The sequence below is a fragment of the Lissotriton helveticus genome, chromosome 12 (assembly GCF_964261635.1).
Source record: "Lissotriton helveticus chromosome 12, aLisHel1.1, whole genome shotgun sequence".
Lineage (NCBI taxonomy): Eukaryota > Metazoa > Chordata > Amphibia > Caudata > Salamandridae > Lissotriton > Lissotriton helveticus.
The window spans coordinates 651,296,675-651,318,283 of NC_136073.1; the positions used below are offsets into that span (position 1 = coordinate 651,296,675).

Here is a 21,609-nt window from a genome sequence, read left to right on the forward strand (position 1 = left end):
GATTAGAACGCAGAAAGTCACGGCACCACTAGTGGAGCATTGGACCACGGCAAAACACAACCAACAAGATCTAAATTGGTGTGTTTTAGAAACCGTGAAAATGAACATGAGAGGAGGGGACATCGACACAAAACGTAAAAAAAGAGAGCAATTCTATATGTCCAAGTTTAATTCAGTACGAAATGGCTTAAATAGCAAGGAAGATTGGGAGAGAATTATTTAGGCAAATCTAGATCATGTAATAACAGCTAAAAACCTAATAATTACTAACTCTCACAATGACAACATAAGGCCCTCAGTAAATAACTTGGCGTATAGATGAATTCATCCTTTTCCACTATACCAAAAATATGAGTTGATTACACAACTCCCCAAAAAACCATGTTGTCCCTATGGAAATGCTATAGTGGAGCTATTTTATAATAGTATAAACGTACAGCGCCATAATAATGAATAAAAACTACTATAGTCATATGCTTTGTGTTGCCATTAGGAAAGCATATATAAATCTGCATCTGGCAAGACAGTATTACTAAACCAAAAGAGATACACATATTTTGCCCAATCCAAAATGGCGGACACGTTTTATGCAGATCACGTGACTAATAGCATAATAGAATATCGCCAGTAAGCTATAATTTCTACTAGCATTAATCGAATCACGCTAAGATAATTTTAAAAAACAGATATAGGCTTTGTTTCCTTTAGGAAAACGTATATATACCGACTTTAGGAATATGTTATCGCAATATTATTGCTTGATTAAGTAACGAGTTCGATTGGCGTACAACCGAATTGAGCGAAGATAATATCAAAAATAGATATACGCTTTGTTTCCTTTTGGAAAATATATATATATCGGCCTTAGAAACATATTACTACTAAATCCAGAGGGACATATATACTTAGCCCATCTCAAAATGGCCGACACGTAAAGTGCGGACCACGTGACCGGGACCTCCGTCACCTTTAACCCGGATAGGGGAGATAAAAAGAAAGCGCAGACATCTCCGGTCGTTACCGCTGATGCTGCACCGGGAGCGAAATGACAGGGAGGCCGCTGATTTTTAATAAGGTAAGCCGGGAGGCTCCGAGTGAGTCTTTGCTACCCGCCAAAACCGCTAGTGCAGAAATGCAGGACATCGACGGCTAGCGGCAGTTTTATAATCTCTGGAGGGTTATGCAGTCAATCCCCCTAGCGCCATCTGCATGAGAACGGGGCCACTAGTGGGTGTAATCATGATAACAAACCCAGGGCTCGTATTACAATACCCCTCAAAAATGGCGATAAAAGCCATTTTGAACCTAGTGGGTAAAACGCTAAAAACAACGCGCAATATAGAAAGAAAGAGCCTGCAAGCCATAATACAACTTAGAACTCACTAAAAAACTTAAGGAGTTTCTATAATAACATCAATAGGTAAAATGAAAATAAAAACCCTAACAGCAGGTCTGATTACAACCATATCCCGGGTTCTGCTTTATCCAACTAGACAACTTGAACCTAAAAGAAAGAAAAAAAGAAGTTCAAAAGCGATTATCAAAATCGGAAATAGAAGGAAGTGATCTAAACTCCTCCAGACCCCATGAGGGGACCTCAAACTACATAACGAAAGGTAATAAAACTTTCAAAACCTATTAATTGTCGTTTTTTAACCATTACCAGAAGACCATAGCCTTCTTACAATTTGGCAATTGTGTGTATTTCTGTCTATTTGCAGTAGAAGTTTATATACCTATCAGAACGGTGGTCATTCCTGGTGCAGCAAACCTATTCAACATATGTATTCCTGGATTAAGGTATTACAACAAGCAATTTTATTCACAGGAATAAAAGTATTATTTTTTGCGCAAGAAAGGGAAGTAACCTGATAGATGATGCCATCTGTATTTTTGTAGGTAACATATCTTTTTATGATATGGAGAACATACCCCTATGAGATTGAGAAATAGAGGGTAAACCTAGACAGTATATTACGAATCTGTCTCATTTGATTTCCAAGGTATGTATAACTTTGGAGCATGCACAAATAACCCTAGGATTTATGCAGAGCATATATTTGTTCATCATAACAAGTTGAGAAAATATTGTAAACATCTCTCAAATAAGAGCAATCCAAATGCAAATGAGAGATATGTTTTAATTAGCCATGTAAACATGAAAATAGATGACTCATGGCCACCAGTTCAAACCCAAAAGGGAATAGCATAATTGTAAAGAGAATATTGCCTGTATGTGAAAATCTTAAATGGGAAGAAGGTAATCTATTAGAGAAAAACTTCCTGTATGTGAAAGTCTAGAATTACGTGGATGAAAAACTGTAATGAACGAGTATAGGAAAGTTGTTGCTGTTATGATTAGTTTCTTCAATAAATGTGCAATGTTTTTTAAATAATGAGAACAATATGTATAGGTCATAGCTCGAGGTCTTGTTATAAACTGTGTATAATTGTGGCATTCTCTTTTTAGTGATTTTAAAAACCCGTCCTGAAGAAGGTGTGACACACTGGTCAAGACACCGAAACGCTGCGTCGACTCTTTGGTTTTTATTGTAATGTTTTTGTATAATGATGCAACTTGTGATGTACTGTAATGTGATGAAATTTTAATAAATCATTGTTTTTAATTTACTCAAATACAGTTAGATCCTTTTTTTGAATGCCACAGGAATTATATCTGTTTTGTTTTAGTTTATGATGTTTAGCTGACCTCGAGTAGTTAAAATTGTTTCACACATGGTTATTAGGGTCCAGGTCGAATAACAGGACTAGGTGTGACACAACAATTGTGTTGAAGCCACGCTAGGTCCTTTGGGAACAAGGGGCTGTGACAGAGGGTATTTCCTGACAACTAGGGACTTTTTGGTGTTTTAACAGGAACTTAGACACCGCCACTACTATTACTAGCTTTGAGTTGTCACTCTTACAGATTCTGTAAGCCTCTCATCTTTCTGCTAGATTGAAGGAATGACACAGGCCCCTGCTCCTGGCTTTGGAAAACATAGGTCTGAAGAACAGCCAGTATTTGTCTATTTCCATAATGGTTTTACAGTGGAAACAGAAATGAGACCTCGAGTGTGCACCACCTAAATTGCAGAAACACAGATGGAGAACAAGCTGGTCATATGTAGTCTAAGAAATTCTCAGTCTTGTAGATTTATGTTGCAGGAAAGTACTTGTCAGGGTGCCCGTTGTGATTCGGCGTTCCCTACGACTGGTAACTCTTTCGTACACCAGTTTTTAAGTTTTTTTTTACTAGTTGTGCATCACCAGGCAGAATGGAACATGACTCCTCCCCAAATTTTTCCAAACCCAGATCAGTCCAGGCCCTATTTACGGAGCCCACCCATTTTATTGCTACCGCTAAGACCATTTTTACATGTCTTGGAGACCATCACTGTAGAGGGACAGTTCACTAGTGCTCCAGATATGTATCCAGTATAACAGTGGTCTTAATGCAGCTAAGACTGATATTTTATGGATACCCAAGTTCAGGCGTAGGGGTTCAAACGGGGTTCCCCTCCCTAAACCAGAAAGAGATCTAATAAAGTTGTTTTCCACCACACTCAGAGTTAATGTTGCAATGGCCCCATAGTTCCGCCCTATAAAGGGCTGCTCCCATTGCTGGGCTTTATAAATCTCTATGGCTGGTAATAGGGGGTCCAATTGTCTTTCTCTGCAAATTTACATCTAGTCCCCGCTCTGTGCTTCACTCCAAGTGTGCTTTTTAGGATCTGTTGTTCCCATGACCCGGTTTCAGCTAATCTGATACCTAGGTAGCCGAACTCTCACTTTTTCCAGGGGTTAATTCCCCACTTTGATCACCTCTCTCGCCTCACCTCCCTTAGAGTAGGTCATGTCACCTGATGTTGGCTAAAAAACCTGGACTAGGCTAGCCTAAAATGTGACCGTTAGCCTGGGGCCACTTGGTAGATTTGTCTCTCACATACACACCACACACACTTGTCCTCTCTATCACTTCACACATAACTGTTCTCTCTTTCTCATACACATGTACGTAGACACACATTTTCTCTCTCTTACAACGTGCACACTTTCACAACTCACACACACACACATTCACTCTTCCTCAAATGCAGTCACATACTCTCTCTCTCCTGTACAGTCCATTTATCACTCTGTCACTCTCTTAAGAGTTCCTTACATGCATAAAGGCAAGCGAGCACCCTCTTAAACCACAAACATCCTAGCACACATATGCTATTGTTCCTGGCAGAGTTGGGCAAGCCTGAAAAAGTTTAGGGTGGGCAGAGTCTGAATGATGTGATGTGGCAGGTTTGGCATCATGGTATTCATACCTGTATATGGGTTCTATGCTTGTTTGTTCGCTCTTGTCCCCTTAAGGAAGCGACTGTAAAGGGAGCGGGAAGATAGTGGCTTGAGAGCTGATTGGAGCAAACTAATGACGCGGGGCAGTAACCCGCTTTGGTGAGGGTGGGAAGGGCGTTATTGTATGTGTTTGTGTGAGTTGCATGGTTACTCCGTCCTCGGAAGGTATATACAAAATGCTTTTAGATGTTCTTCTCGTGCGTGTGCTTGATCAGAAATGCAACTGAACAGGAGGGGTTCTAATGACGTGAATTATTGTGTTGCTTTTGTTTTCCACTGTCGCTTTTTGGAGCGAGAGCTATTGGCTATGCTTTCCACTTTCCCTTCACATTGGCACTGATCAGTGTTGTTGATCCCTTCACCCTGACAACATCGGACGGACTATCACCTGTGCACCCCCGGTTGGCCTGGCAACCGCCAAGTCATTAAGAAACAAGCCGGGCAGACTTTTGTCATTGAATGAGAAAAGAGGAACTGCCTGCACCGCAGCCAATTATAGTTACATACTTCACCATGTGCATTTTGCACCCCCTCCCGCCCCCCATGTTTATCAGGAATAGTACGGGTTTTTGTAGAACGCTTTGGCCAACGTCAAAAATTGACAACACCTTCACCCCCACCCCCCCGCCACCCAATGCAATTTTCAGTCCCAGCATTTTCAGCTTAGTTACTTGGATTTCTTTAGGTGTTCGATACATTAAAATAGTAGTCACAAGCAATATAGGTGTGTGCGTGTGGCTCTGTGGGTGTGGGTGTGGCTCTGTGTGTGTGGCTGTGGGTGTGTGTGTGTGGCTCTGTGTGTGTGTGTGTGGCTCTGTGTGTGTGTGTGTGGCTCTGTGTGTCTGTGTGGCTCTGTGTGTGTGTGCCTCTGTGTGTGTGGCTCTCTGTGTGTGTGTGTGGCTCTGTGTGTTTGAGAGAGACAGCAGTGTGAGAGACCTTTTATTTATGTTTTGTTTTTGAAACATAAATAAAACGCATTGTTATTTCCAATGTCAATAGCTCAAACTCGCGTAGATACGCGACCTATTGCATTGCAAATGCAATAGGTCTCGCATTTGCGAGAGATTAAGCTATTGGCATTGTAAATGACAATGCCATTTATTTATCTGTTTTCAAAACCAACACATACATAAAAATGTTGTCATTTACAATGCCAATAGCTGTAACTTTTGCATTGTAAATGCTTGTTAAAAATTGGGACCATCTCAGCACCACTCCAAGACGCGGGAATAGCCTCCTCCCTCATGATTGCGTAAGAGACAACATTTATGTAGGGTACCCAGACGGTGGTACCAGATTTGAATAAGTCTTCCAGGATTTTGTTGAGGCCTGGTGCTTACCCTGGCCTAAAAGAGGCCATGACATGCACAGTTTCCTCCAATGAAAAGACTACTGGGGGCCAGATTGGATTTTAGCAAGTAAGTGGCATCTATAGGAGCAACGTTTCTCCCCGTCTGTAGGTGGTCTGAATATAGACTCCCAAAATGAGCAGGGTAAGATCGCAGACTCCGCAGGTTTGCTCAGTTTCCCACTACCAAGGCTGGTGCCAGGACCAGAACTACTTCTGATTATTGGAGGTCGTAGCTTCCAAAAGTTCAGCCCACATGTTTTTTTTCCAGGTTGCCCTAGCTTCCTTTAGGGTAGCCAAATACATAGCCCTGCTTTCCCAAATAATACAAGTGCCTCCCTTTTTTATTGCATCCAGCAACCAACTCTTTGCAGTTTTGCATGATCAATTAAACAACCCCATTGGGGCGGTTGGTTTTAGGTTCCCCGAGATCACCTTAGTAAAAAGTTTGCCTAGTTTTGAGAATACCATGTTTTGCTGTCTTAAAATTGCTTGACTTGCGTCTCCGCTCCCCCCCATTTGGTAACATATTTTCTATATGTTTAGCAAGTATTATGTGTAGATCCATAACTGTTTTAGGAGATGAATTTACTATTTCTCACTTAACATTACTCCTATTGTTTGTGACTTTCAGGGAGTTTTGTTGGCCACCTACATCATGGGGTGAGGACATGGTTATCAACTGATTCAGTTGAAGTATCAGAGGGTTATGGTCACTTTTGTCACGCTTCACCACGACATATCCCCCAATTTACTTCAGAGTCTCCCATCCAATAGGATGAAATCTATGATGCTGTAGTACAGTCCTCTTCTAAATGTAGGAGCGAGTGTTTTAACTGAGGGCGTCCAACCATTGCATGCATGTAACCCATGCGTCAGGGTGAGATCAACTACCTGGAGGGCTGCCCTGAAGAGAGGGGATCCCCAAAATAAATCTTCTGTGCTAGATAGATGTTGTGCCAAGCCTTTGAATTCAGATGATAAATTGAAATCCCCAGCTACAATGACACAATGTGTACCAGATTAAGCTACAAATAATTGGTCCAAAATGTGCAGAGTCTGGGATTCTTGCTTGCGGCTCCCACTCCTATTATACATGCTGATTACCAAGAGCTATTGGGTTTTCTGTTGAGAAAAAAATCAGTCCTTGGAGTTGAGGAGAGTATGTGCCAACTACAGGGATATATTGCAATTAGGTGGACCGCACCAGTATTAGCAACCCACTCGATGGGTGCCCATCCATGGATTTAATGGCAGGTACATTATAGTTTTTAAACCCACCCCTGTGGTCATTCACTTGAGAACTTGTTAAGGAAGACACAAATGTAAGTACGAAGTGAAGTACTGGTAGCCATCTTGGACTTGGTCAATGCTGTATCTCTATAGTGAGTAATATTATGCCTTTAGGTAAAAAGGTGGATTGAAAAGTGATCTGATTGAGGGAACATGGCAGATGAATAAAATCCAGTAGTTATAGGAAGAGTGCAGTATATATGCAAGAAGTTGGTGTCTAGTAACATTTTTTTGAAGTTGAAGGCCATGTTGGAGTGGGAAAGATTTGCGTTTGAAATGGCATGTAGTGATCAGGATTCCCTGGAGGAAAGGAAGACCAATTTCCAAGGGAACCTTAAGGAGGGAATTGGGCAAAACCAGTCCTAGATTCCTTGCTGTTGATGGAAGTGATCGCCTGCACAGTGAAGTACACTCTAACATGGTGCTGGTGCGTGACTTGTGCATATCTCTGTTAGTTTCATTTTTGTAATTTTCTCAGATCAGGGTCACCTTGTGGCGTTAACAGATGCAACATGTTCACAGGGGATTTAGTCACCAAAAGCAGCTGTGTGTTCGAGCTGTGCTGTTTCAGATCTCGTCACTGGTAGTGAGCGGTTGAAAAGTTTCAGCACTCTGTTCATCATCTTCTTGTGTTTGCTTCAGGTGAGCTCAGCAAAATATCCAGAACTTAATGTTTAATTTGTGAACAAAAAAAAGTAAAAAAAAAAAAAAAGATGCAATACCCAAAGTAAGTTCTACTTAGGGGCACGCCACCAGCACTGCCGAATGCCAAAGCTGCCTAGTAATAATTGCACCTGTTGCCTCTGGTATGTCATCACCCACTTCCTGCCTCTATATTGTATTCTTGCTGGTTCATTGTCGTCATTGCTTTCTATCTTTCCCTTTTTCCATATGTTTCGATTTGCAGTCTTTCTCTCTCTTGCACTTGGTCAAAGTCTGATTGAACAAACATTGGAATCACCAATAGGTCTCACCTTTGGGACCTTATAAGTGTTTACCCATGCAACAGTTGATGTTGTTGCACCAAGGATATTGTGATCGATAACTAAACACTTATAAGGTCCCAAAGGCGAGACCTATTGGCTATGCCAGGGCTTGTTATGGATGGAGTGTAAAATGGAGCCCTTCTAAGGTTCTAGGATAGACTCACCACCAGTATTGAACTATACAAACTCAACAGCGATCCCTTCCAGTTATCGGGGTTTTTCTTAAAAACTGAGGGGCATATTAGCAAGAACCTCGTTAAAATTATTGCTGTTTTAGCGGCAGAAAACTGCTGCTAAAACGGCGATAATGGTCTTACTAATATGCATTATAGAATTCCAATAGAAGCCCAGGTTAGATGTGCAGGACATCTAACCTGGGCTTCTATTGGAATTCTATAATGCATATTAGCAAGCCCATTATCGCCGTTTTAGTGGCAGTTTCCTGCTGCTAAAATGGCGATAATTTTAACAAGGTTCTTGCTAATCTGCCCCTGAGATGTTAACTCCATGTGAACCCGAGGAACCATTAACCCTGGAGAAAGACAGAGTCTTATGTAATGTAATGTAATGTAATATAGTATTTGTAGAGCGCGATACTGTCGCTCCGAAAGGAGCATCCTGGCGCTGTGAAAAAGTAGAGGAGCACTGTGAGGAGGCACTAGATGATGGTCAGTACATAGGTGTCTGTCAAGTTGTATAGCCAAGTTTTAAGCCCCTTTATGAAAACGGCCTCCGTGGTCTGCATTCTAAGATCATTTGGCATCAAATTCCAGGCCTTAGAGGCCAAAACACCGAGTGTTTTGCCTCCTATCCTTTTGAGAAGAAATTTCGGGATGTTAGCGAGATTGTGCCCTGCTGACCTCGAAGCTCTGGTGGGATTGTAGCGGGTCCACCTATTTATTAGATACCTTGGTCCGATATCATTTAGAGCTCTAAAAATGGTCAGTAAAATCTTAAAAATGCAGAGTTCTAAGAGCTGCAGATGCTGAAGCTTTCCTAGGAAGTTTAAGCACCAGCCTCGCTGCCGCATGCTGGATGCTCTGTAACTTCTTTAGCGTTTGTTTCTTTACCCCTGCCATCAGCCCGTTGCAGTAATCGAGACAAGAAACTATAAGAGAGACTGCAACAGACTTTCTGGCTTCAACAGGGAGGAAATCAAAATATTTCTTCAAAGATTTTATGATACTAAAGCAACAGCCTGCCATATTTCTTACATGGAGGTCAAAAGATAGAGAGGAGTCATAGAGAATACCCAGATTCCGTGCCGACTCCACCGAAACAGGAGGTGGAGTGGTGCCACCATTTGCTGGGGCAGAACTCACTAGTTTTTTCAATAGGCAGGATTTCCGTTTTGCTTGAATTACATTTTAGATGGTTATTTTCCATCCACTGGAAAATCTCTGTCAAGCAAATTTGGAAATTTTGTTCAGCTCTAGTTGAATTTTTTTCCAGGGAAACAATCAATTGCCTATCATTTTCATATGAAGTAACGAATATACCATGTGATTCAATGAGGGTAATGAGGGGCGCCATATATATATTAAAAAGAAGGGGACTCAGAATAGAGCCCTGAGGGACTCCTGCAGTAATTTGTTTCTCCTTTGAGGAGAAAGATCCTAATGATATAATTTGGGTTCTCTCCAAGAGGAAAGACCCGATCCGCTCGAGAGCTCTATCCGTTATACCATTTCTTTTCAATCTATCAATGAGTATGTTTTGGGAGATGGTATCGAACGCCGCCGATAAGTCAAGCAATATTAAGACGGCGTTCTTTCCCTCATCTTGAATGAATTTGATGGAATCAGTTAATTCCATGAGAGCAGTTTCCGTGGAGTGCTTAGGCCGAAGGCAGATAGTTGATGATGAAGGATGTTATGAGTTTCCACGAAATTAGAAAGTTCTTGATGAACCATGGCTTCAGTTATCTTACCAAGTATTGGTAAGAGTGAAATGGGACGTAAATTGGAGAGCTCGGTCGGATTTTTATTTGCTTTTTTCATTAAAGGTTTGACTATGGCTTTTTTCCAATCTCTGGGTACAATGCCTGAACTCAATGTATCATTAACTACTCTGTTGATGCAAGGATTTACTATGTCCACGATTTGATGGAGAATAAACGGAGGACAGGCATCTGAAGGTGATCCCGATTTACAGGATATAATGGCATCCCTTGTAAGGGCAAGAGTGGCAGGCCTAAACCTCCTAAGGGGCTCATAAGTCATGGCCGAGGTGTCTTTAAATTCCTTAAGATTAGCCAAAGGTTATTTGAGGAAAGTCCTTCTGAATTAGGCTTATTTTCTCCTCATAGTAATCCGCGATCTGGTCGCAGAGCCCCTGAGAGGGGGGAATTTCTGTTTGAAGCACTTTGGGATGGGTGAAGGATTTCACTATAGCGAACACGGTTTTTTGTTTTTGTTGGGCCTCAGAAATCATTTTAGTGTAGTAATTTTTCTTGGCTGCTTTTATATATGCAAAATATTCATTCCTTTTTGTTATAAAAAGATCTTTTGATGAAGGGTCATAATCCTTTCTCCATTCCGTTTTTCTACATTGGAGACGAATTTCAAAAAGGGCCTGTGAGTACCATGGGGCGCTTATCTTCTTAGGTTTATTATTTTTGCTAAGGCGCTTTGGCGGTACCAGATCGTACGTTGCAGACTGTGTCCAGGTATGAACGTTTTTGGAATCTTGCTCAACGTCGCCGGTCATGATGGGGGCTTGTGCCTGGGCTGATTGCTTAAGTCTGGTACTCTTAGCAATAGCTGTCCAATTTTGTGAGATGGTAATAGGTTGTCGGGTTATTTTTTTTCTTCCAACTTTAGGTGAGCAGTAGGCATTTATGCTAAAAGGTATGAAGCAATGATCAGACCATATTTGGGGTATAGGAGGATAATCTACTAGTGCTGGGAAGTTGGAACATATGCCGTCCAAGGTATGACCGGCTAAATGTGTAGTGTGTACTATTTTTCGAGAAAGTCCAAACATTTCAAGGGTTTGTAGAACCTTTTCAACTTGAGGATCAGTCTTTGATTCAAGATGCAAGTTGAAGTCTCCCAGAAGAGTAAAATGAGGGTAACGAAGTAGCTGCTGACCTAAGAATTCGCCCAGGGATTCCATAAATCCAGAGGTGTTGCCCGGGGGACGGTATATCAGTCCTCCTGTGAAAGACAACGAGGCGTGGAGGGAAATGGAAAAGCCAATGCTTTCAGCCCGTTTAATATGATCAAGGCTGAACGTATGACACCTCCAAGAATTTTTAATTATTATAGCTACACCTCCTCCCCTGTCTTTCAGCCTGTCCACTCTAAATATGACATAATCATGTGGCAGGGCAACAGACAGGTTCAGGGCACTCCATTCTTTGAGCCAAGTCTCAGTTATAAAAAGAATTTGTCTCACTGAGAATTCCAGTACGGTCAAATACAACTGTAAACTTCTGGGTGATAATATAACTAAGTTAAGTACCCCATCCAAGTGACTGCGTCAGTATTATTAAATGTGATAAATTAATGAAATTAAATTAATAGTGAAGCTTGACCAGCCAATTAAATTGGCATTTCAAGGCTCTCAGAGCTGAGGTGTACCATGCAAGTTTGAGGATGGTGTTTTGTTGGCTCATTCGGTTTATGATATTATTTTCCTTTAATTTACAGAAGTTCACCAATGATACATGGTTATTTTCCAGTGGGGGAAGATGTTAAAATTCCGGCGTTGATTCACATATACCCTCAAGAGCTGTTTGATTATATTCGTTTTTCCAGCGTTGATACATCACTTAGGAATGTTAAGCCCTTCTGATTTTTATCATGTAACTACTTAACAAATGTGAAGTGTGTGAGTTAACTGGAGGAACCAAATAGAGTATCTAGGCTACTAAGTTGAGATATCTGGGAGCCGACCAGTAAACATCTCCCATGCTAGAATTGAAGAAACTGCAGACATACTAAGGCTTTTTTTTGTGTGAATGTTTTGACCAAGCATAGCAGGATTGTTACAAGCAGTACTAAACATTGTGTGTCTTTTTTTTCAGGCCTCATTGACCACACTAGACAGCGTACAAGGGATCCTGAATGTTCTCTGCAGTCTCACTGAAAAAGACAATGGATGTCTGCTGGACTGGGAAGGAAAGTCCATCCCTTGGTAAGAGACCGACCAGCCATCAGCATCAAAGATACCTCAAGAAGAACCTAATGTGTTTTTATGCCCACAATGTGAACTTTCACTCAATAAATCGTGTTTTGTCATTATGAGAGTTTACTGTGATTGTTTTACTTCCTTTATGCTGAGCAGTGAGTACCTTTGCCCATGTGTATGGATGTCCATGTGTGTGTGATTGTGTTTAAGTGGTTTGTCTGCCAGGCAAAACGCTGTACAGTGAACTGCCCTACAATTTTCCACCTTTTCCCTTCGATGAATATTCTCAGTCATAACAGCTGATTAAAACTGTCCTTGAAAGATGGAGGGTGAAAAAAACGAAAGAAAGAAAATTGAAAATGTTAAAAAGGGTATACAAGGTGATATGAAATTAAAAAAAGGCCTGCAAAAATTGCATTTTCTGAAAGTCCTGTATCACCTTTGGTTTTTTAAGAGATTTTTTTGAGGGAAGCCGTGCTGAGAAATATCACTTCTCTCAAACCTTTCTTGGGGCATATGATCTCGCAAAACTCCCGGTGATGGCCAGATTTCACTCACACGCCCTAAAGATACTCAAATATTTCATTAGTGCCTTTTCACAACCTCTAGCTTTTCAGTAAATCTATGAGACAAATATTCTGTACAATTCACTTTTAGGCCACATTTCCGGAGGGTGCTGCAGGGATGGGCAGGTTACAGTCCGCCATTTTTAAAGCTCACCAGTTGCCACTCTGTACAGGTTGATCCTCTTGTGTATGTGAGTGACCAAACTCACAAAATATGTGTTCTGCAACTTCCGCAGTGTGGGTGTTTATTTCAGGTGCACTGCCTGTCAAGTTTAGAATGCTTTTTCTGGATTTTTTAATAAAAATACATTAGTCACAGGCCTGGGTGTATATTAAAATAGCCCACATGCGCGGCAGATACCTTACTACATGAAACAGATATAGGAGACCCTGGCAATTGTGGCGGGGCAGCAGGCTGACTGTTTCAGAGAAATGCTGTTAATTGGGGATCAGATTAGATGCTTACTGGCATACAGGTGGAGCTGGAGGGTTCACATGACTCAGCAAAAAATGTGACAGAATTCAGATTATCACATCAAGCACATACTGACTTCTTATATGTTGTAAGATGACCATATTTGTGTGGACTATTTATATCCAGGATTTAGGCAGGGCTTTATAATATTACATGCAGATGTAAGAGTTTTTCTTACTGGTTAATCTGACGACTATCACCTCCCCCCCCCCCCTCCATAAAGGCATGATTCATTGGGTGTGATGAGAGGCTCCTAAAAGAAGCAGGGGCTTAGAAAATCTTCTGGGTGTAACCTAAAACAAATATCAGGGAAACATGCCACGACATGTGATTTGACTCCCATCAACCACTGCGTGTAGTCCCCTTCAATATACAAGTTGCCGCCTTTGGTACACATGTATGGCCTCCCACAGACATGCTTTGGCTTTATGCCAGAATCTACGTCAGACATACCTTTGCAAACCACATCAGGTGCACTCAGCCTTTACCTTGTTTCTTCCACCCCAAACTTTAGTGAGTTAGAAACACGGCACCATATCACTTTTAAAATGCACAATTAGACTCCCCCCCTCCAGAGACTTAAGTGATTAGTAACTGGTGCATCATATAAGTTTTAATATGAACCATTACACTTGTCTCCAGAGCTTACACTATTTCCATGCTATGGTCCCACATGTGTACACACAGTAATTATATTCTGTATAAGACTATAATGTTATCACTGATGTTATCTGTGATGTCTTGACTGATGTCATTTAACGTGTCATGAGTGACGTAATATATGAGGTCATAAGCAGTGCATGAGTCGGATGCAAGTTATGGGTAGCTCAGTAAATTATACTGGTGCATGCCGCAAACTTAGGAGGACTCAACCTCTCGAACTTGATGTATTCAGACGACATTGTGCTTATTAGCCGCACGCCGATAGGGCTACAATACCTAATCGGCACAAAATACAATTATTCTACAACAAATGGTCTCAGCATCAACCTCTCAAAAACAAAAGCCATGAGAATAAACGCGAAGACATCCACCCCCAAGTTTTGCTGGCAAATGGGAGGTCTAACACTGGAAACTGTGGAGTAATAGAAATATCTGGGCATAATTGTTGATAGAAAAGGGACATTTGAACCACAGAAAGAAGCAATACAAAAAAGGAGAGGACCCACAATAGCGGTCGCACTGAGGAATCTCAAAATGAAAGCTGCAGGTCGCAGCTTTACTCCACTACTACAAGTGATCCAAGCAAGACTAACACCGGCCATTACTTACGGAAGCGAATGCCTCCGAGGGAGGGTGTTATATTTCATTGAGATGCTGCCTGGAATGGCACATCTCTATGATGCTCTTGAGATTCTGCAGTGATGTCTTCTATGTAGCATCATTGGCAGTTGGTCCAGCTGTTTGGGATCTTTCTCTTATGAATAAACCTACTTGAAGATATCTGAACCTGTTTGATGCCTTTTAATCATAACAAATTTGGCGACGAGGGGGGGATTATATCAAAGGAGAGATTGTAAAATGGTGGAAAATTTGGAGGATAATTCTGATTGTGAGCAATGTTCACCATGGATGTTGAAGAATGATGGTGAATTTTTTAGAGAACAGCCGGCGGATTCCGTCTCCTGTGAACAGGTAAATGGGCCTGATGCACAGGATGTGGGTCCAGGGGAGGGAGATGGGTTAGGTGAAGTTTCATGTGTCTTGAGGGGAGCTGATGAAAGAAGACTTCCAGCTTATCTGAGTGATTATGTTTCGTAACTTCATATTCATTTTACTTTGTTTACTGTTTACTGTGTTTTCCTTTCTGCTGTTTTTTTTGTTTATTTATTTGATTTGTTTTAATTTATGGCAAAGGGGGAGATGTGTTATATTTCATTAAGATGCTGCCTGGTATGGCACATCTCTATGATGCTCTTGAGATTCGGCCATGATGTCATCTATGTAGCATCATTGGCAGTTGGTCCAGCTGTGTCTGGCAAGAAGCTGTTTGGGATATTTCTCTTATGAATAAACCTACTTGAAGATATCTGAACCTGTTTGATGCCTTTTAATCATAACAGAGGGACGCGCTGATATTGGACAACATAAGAGCCAGGGCAATGCGAATGATATTCAACCTGCCTAATTAAACCTCGCAGGCACAAATAAGGCTTGAATTTGGCCCGAGGAATCAAAGAGTAGAAAGGATGGGCGCCTATGCCAAAAGTTGGCATAAAATACAGGGAGCCGAAGTCTCAAGCTTGAATCACCATCTCTGAAGGAGTTAGAAAGAAAAAAATAAGTGTGCAGCTGCAAACTATCTAAAGCACTCAATAGACTCCTTGGAACTACAAGAAGCCTGGAAGAGCATTGGATCTCATAATGCCTTCAAACAACTACTAAACAAATCTGTAAGGACAATTTCGCTAGTGGAGGACAAAGCAACACTAGTCAACAGGGATCACTGCTGGACTGTCATCCAAAATTATACTAGCAGCGCCTGTCAAAGCTACCTAGGAGTCGGTTACACAAGGATCACAAAGGAAAAGTTTATACGACTACTGTTGGGGATTCTTCCATCACAATACCACCTTCCCCCGTGGAAACGGCTCCAAACGATAACAAATTGCCGGTTATGCGGGGACCCAAAAGAGGATATCCTTCACCTAATATGCATTTGCAAAGGACTGGTAAAGGAGTGCAGATATCATTCAAAACCAACACTAAAGAAACTGGGAATAAGAACATGTCGGCAGGCGGTCAAAGCATGCTTTGATGGGAAAAACATCCAATTAGCAAGTCATCTTGTTAAATTTCTGGAAAAAGCGGAAAAAAAGCAGAACGCCAGAAGGGAGAGATTGGACGAAGCAAACCCATTCCGCATTTGAGTCCTATCGCCCCACTCGGCAACGACAAGGAACTACCACCTCAACATTAAAACCTCGTAAGAAATTTCATTTGTCATTAAATAGTATAAGCTGTGTGCCCAGACACTCAGGCAGTGCCCACTTTAATTCAAGAAAAAATGTCAAATTCTTCCTTTTTTAAGTAAGTCGGCACATCTCCGTCTCTGTGGACTGGTTACAACTCTACAAAATTGCAGACCTGTTCGCAACCAGCTATAAGACACCCTCGAAGGCCCATCTTTTTGACTGTCCCGCCCACCTGACGGTGTTGCTTAAAATCGCCCCAAGATCCTGCAGTCGTAAACCTCCTAATATAGACTCTTTGGGCCACATAACGATTTACTTTTATCTTAATTCTTGGAAAGTACTAAAAGATGCCTAATTTTTTTTAGAACAGACTTTTTAGCCTTATGAAATTTTGCTCTATGTTTTTTAATGAAATGTAAACAAATTCATTGATAAAAATTTGTATTTAAAGTTTGTTTATACGTACTATATGTAGCTGATTGCAATGGTTTTAATTAACTGAGCAATAAAGAATTACTTACTTACTTATACTGGTGAATTTCAGAAGTTTTTTTATTTTTCAAGCAACCGTTTTTACCTCACTGCAACGCCTACCTATAGCTTCACTTTCACCCGTGTTTATTTCAGTGAATTCTGGTGTTTTTTTCTAATGTAAACTAAGATTTCATTAGCATACCTAGCTACAGCGGCACTTTAATCTTTTGTTTTCTTTTCAATGAAACTATATATATATTTTGTCAGACCATCTTTCAGAGGGCTACAGGCAAGAAGTTGTTACTGGACCCAACCGTGGAGGTTAAGGCCTATCAATTATGATGTTACAGATGCCCGATTACTGTGGGCCAAATACTGCCCCTGTCAGCACTTACGTCTCAGTGGTAGCGTTGGTCTAGAAGTTCAAAGCTCTTTGATGGGGAGGTATGTGTGAGTCAAGCACAGGCTCTAGACTTAAAGTACACAGAGCAATGCCAATAAGATAATTTTCTATAAAGTCTGTAGCAATGAAACATGTCGGCATTCAGTAAAAATTTTTGGTATATTGGTAACCATTTTTAATTAGTAAGTCTTGCAGCACCACAATAAAGTCGCAAATCTAGCAAGCCTTACCAATTGCCTTGGTTATCACAGGGGTTCAAGGTGTACACACTTTCACATTACTTTAGATTAGTGGACATGTAGGTTTAGCTCACTATCTTTGTACCACACTAGTATTAGTTGGGCAATTATCATTTTGTGCTCTCCTTTTTCGTTTTTTTCATTTACAACAAAGAGAGAGTGGCTGATGATGAGAAGTGGGTAAACTGGCAACTGCTCGCCAGGAAGCCCCTCGGGTGCTGCTACCATGAGGTACTCTCTCTTTGTTCACTTTATTTTAGAGTGGGACCTGACCTGGGTGTGACACAAAACAATGTTTTGGTAAAGTAAAAACACACCATGACCTAATAGAATAATGTTAATGAACACATCTAGGGGCATGAGTTTAATTTGTTATCTAATCATGTCAGTGGGTCAATGAGAATAGGTGTGAGGTGGGTGAGGCTTGTTTTTTTGAATATTGGTTGAGTGGGGGGCGGCCTCCCCCCTTTTTTCCCCCTTGGGCTCCTTTTGATTGATTATTAAAGAGAACCCCCAACCATGGTATTACATTCTAAATTGAGTTTGTGTTTCTCCAGATTAATCACTATTAAACTATACTGCCTACTAGTATGATTTGTCATGTGACTCCCAGTCCTTTGTCTTATGTAACATTACCTATTGTGATTTGCACACTTATGATTGTCTCTGTGTAATGTGTGATATAATGTTCTCTAACACCCTACACTGGTATCAGTGGCGCTGTAAATTAAATTAAATGCATCTGAGCGAGAATGTGGTTGTGGAGACTTGAGGGGCACTGTTAAAGGGTGGTAGTGAGGGAATCCGTGGCAGAGCGAGTCATTGAGGTGCACCAACATTGTCGCACAGGGCTCCACCAGCGCTAAAGGCGGCCACTTCTACTTCCTACAGTTCTAACACCAAATCAAAAACGTTGATTTGAAACCCCCTTGAATATGAAGCATACCTTCAAGTCAATGTATGATTTAGCAGTGGTCTCGGTTGTTCTAAGTCTTTTTTTATTTATGTTCAATCTTTATTTGTTTTCAATGGTGTCTTGTAATTTTGTACTATATGTGTTGTGTTTTTGCACACACACAAAATTGATTGTCCTACGTCTCTTAGCATGTGCGTGTGGGATACTGGTGAGAGGATTACGTTAAAACAAATTACGAAGTATTAATGTCATCCTAAGGTAGCAAAATAATGCCACAGAAAGATAAGGGAGCCTTTTGAAATTTGCAATTATATCCATGGGGTGAGAGGTTTTCTCCTGTGTCATTTTATATTTTGAATGATCCCACCCCTCATTACCTAAACAGGATCTCCTTTATGAGGCAGAACTGGAAATTGTATCATGCACTCATCTGGAAACAATCAGTTAACAAGGAGTAAATAATATACATCTTTGTGATACCTGCACCTAGCTTTTCCATCCAATGTGACAAATGTAATCCATTTAATACAGTTTTAAAATATATGGACTTATTTCATTTGTATATTTATCTTTTTGTCCATGTTACTGATATCCATGTTAGGTCTCTTCAGGGATGCCAGAGAAGATCACTAGTCCTGCGATGTCATTTTCTGTGATGTCACTTCTTGTGATGTTACCAAGGGCGGCTCCTCCACTAGGGTCGAGGAGCGTCGCCCCACTGCTTTCTCACAGTGCGAGAAGCAGAAACACAAAATGCTAAAACTACCATTTTATGTTTCTGCTTCTTGCACTGCGAGAAAGCAGAAGTGTTTGGTTGGGGGCGGGCGGGTCTGCTTTAGGGCAGGGAGGGAGTGCCTTTCCCACTGCTAAGGGTGCTGACTGTTTGGTCGGCACTCCGGGGCCGTCCAAACCAGTCATGCGCACTCTTGCCTTTCTCCATGTAGGCTGCAATGCACCCTACATGGAGAAAATGGCCTCCCGATAGGCGCCTGGCTGGTCGGCGTCCCAACCAATCACAATGCTGCCATTGCAGCGTTGTGGTTGGCTTAGGGGAGGGAGGCTGCCGGCTCCATTCCATGCTCTAAAGACAACAGAAGTCTATTATGAGTTACATTGGTTTTCCTTCGTTTTTCCCAGAATGCATTATTGATGTTATATTCTCAGTGTGAAAATGTTATGGTTTTGTACACACGTACACCAGGGATGTTTTCCGGATGTTCCTTTCTCTATAATTTTGCAATTGGAGAGGATATGTTAATTTGCAACAATCTTACAGCTTCGCGCCACACTTTACTAACACATCCTCTTCCTTCTCTTTCTATTCCTCCACTACCGGTCTTTCATCTCTTTCTGTTGGAAAACAGACAACCGATCCTCATCCACTGGCGGCAATCCTTTGTGATGCCTGCCTTGAGGACCAGTTAGAACAGGCTCAAAGTGTATTTAATCTAACCCTGGGCAAAGCACTACGCTACGCTCGCGTAGTTTGCGCTACTTCGCACTACGCGAAATGCACGTAGCACAGTGCAAACACATGTAGCATAGTGCAGCGGGCATTTTTTGCTTGCTCGCGGTACTCAACGTCAAGTTGGCGAGCGCGAGCAAGCAAAATGACATCCCGGCAAGACTTTTTCCTCGTTTGCGATCAGCAACATCAAGTTGCCGATCGCAAGCATTGAAAATAACTCTCCCAGCGAGATTCTCAACGCAGGGAGATCAGGTTTCTCATCAGGTTTCTCATTGCAAGTGGTCGCGTATGCTCACGACCGCTCGCGATGAGAAACTACCAGTCCGCGTTGAGAAAACTGCCGCTCGAGTAAAAATCTACTCAAGCGGCAGTAAAAGACAGCTCGCACTGTGCAAGATGCCATTTTCAATGATTGCACAGTGCGGACAAGCATCCGGCACTGTGCAATCATCGCGAACAGCGCACTATGCAGTTCACGTAGCGCTACACGTAGACCGCGTAGTGCGAAGTGTACTTCGCGTAGCTACATGTAGCGCTACTTCGCAAACTACGCCTAGTCTTAATTTAATCCCGCTGTAAACCCACGCTCGCTGTCATTGTACCTGAGCAGACGGCCTGTGTAGTTCCATGTAGCGTAGGCACGCTTTGTTTGTACTGCTGATTAATTCCGAAGCTAAGCGTTTAGCCCATATTCAGTTGAGGCCACCCTTGATTACTGGTTGAGTGTGCAGTGCATAATTTTATACGAGGCTCGCTGCTTTTTTTAAATGTACTTGCATTTTGGCACTCATTATTAGCCCCATCCTCCGTGTGCCAACTGTCAATGTTTGATTGATTACAGGTTCAGTGTGCATTGCATAATTTTATACAAGGCTCACTGCTTTTTTGGAAGGTACATGCGTTTTGGCACTCACTAGTGACCCCATCCTGCATGTGCCAACTGTCAATGTTTGATTGATTACAGGTTCAGTGCGCACTGCATAATTTATACAAGGCTCACTGCTTTTTTGAAAGGTACATGCATTTTGGCACTCATTAGTGACCCCATCCTCCATGTGCCAACTGTTAATGTTTGATTAAGACATTAGCGCTATGTTCCAGTAACCAGTACATATTGAGCCTTATTGTGAACTATGTTTTTCATGTACGCCTGTGAACTTCACCTCATAGGCTCTGGTATTTTACCAACTGCAGAGTACATCCTGACTAGACGGGACGATCTAAGTCCCTCGTTCATGTCAGCACAATTGTAGCTGAAGCAACATCCCCGCCCATACCCATGGCCTTGCCTTGGTAAGCTTCAACTATTTCGGTCCTTACTTTGTATATCCACACATGCCACATGCTCATGGTTACTTCATTTACTATCCAGAGAGAACCCTTAAGCCCACAGTAATACCTACTCCTTACATGTGGGCACTTGCCTTGCTGTACTTATCCGTGGTTGCTAGCCCTTCACCCCGTCTCTCACTCTGGGGTAAGGAACTATAGATATAGCTGCCCACATAGATAACATTACACAGTTTATCCCTCACTAATTATACACTCTTTTTTATTTCCTTCTCTCACACGTGTAGTACCCGGCTGGGTCCAGTGTGAGTATTCCCTTACTTTTTTCTTCTCACTTGACCGGTGCCTCACATCTTTCACGTGGCTGCGCAATACCTCCCTGTATTCAGGTACCTTATGGTCTTTTCAGTTTTTTCATTTATCATAGTCACTTCCAACTTCCTTTGTTACACTGTCTCTCTTTGAACCATAGATGTCCCTACATCCATAGGTCCTGAAGAGACCCTACATCCTTTGAAGGGTCGAAACGTTGACAATTGAGCAAAGGGAACCATTGTGACCAGCACTGACTACTGTATACAGTGGCTGTGATTATTACATAATTGTAGACGGTCGTCTTTAAAAATGATGGAAACTGAGTTGTATATGTCACTAACTCACTAAACCTCTTTTTTGTTTGTTTTGGTTCCATTTACACTGGGGACACCAAGCACTATCTGAAAAAACTTGTTTGCTTTTTGTACATATTTATA

The 21,609-nt window shown here is 41.6% G+C and overlaps 1 protein-coding gene across 1 annotated transcript in view; it reads left to right on the forward strand.

The window, feature by feature from the left end:
- Positions 1-12,224, forward strand: part of LOC144798356 (C-signal-like) — a 294,329-nt gene extending 282,105 nt beyond the window's left edge. Inside the window, exon 6 of the mRNA XM_078669192.1 lies at positions 12,008-12,224. Within this exon, the coding sequence (XP_078525318.1) occupies positions 12,008-12,121 (114 nt within the window). The 3' untranslated portion in view covers positions 12,122-12,224. The remainder of the gene's footprint in view (positions 1-12,007) is intronic.
- Positions 12,225-21,609: the final 9,385 nt, after the last annotated feature.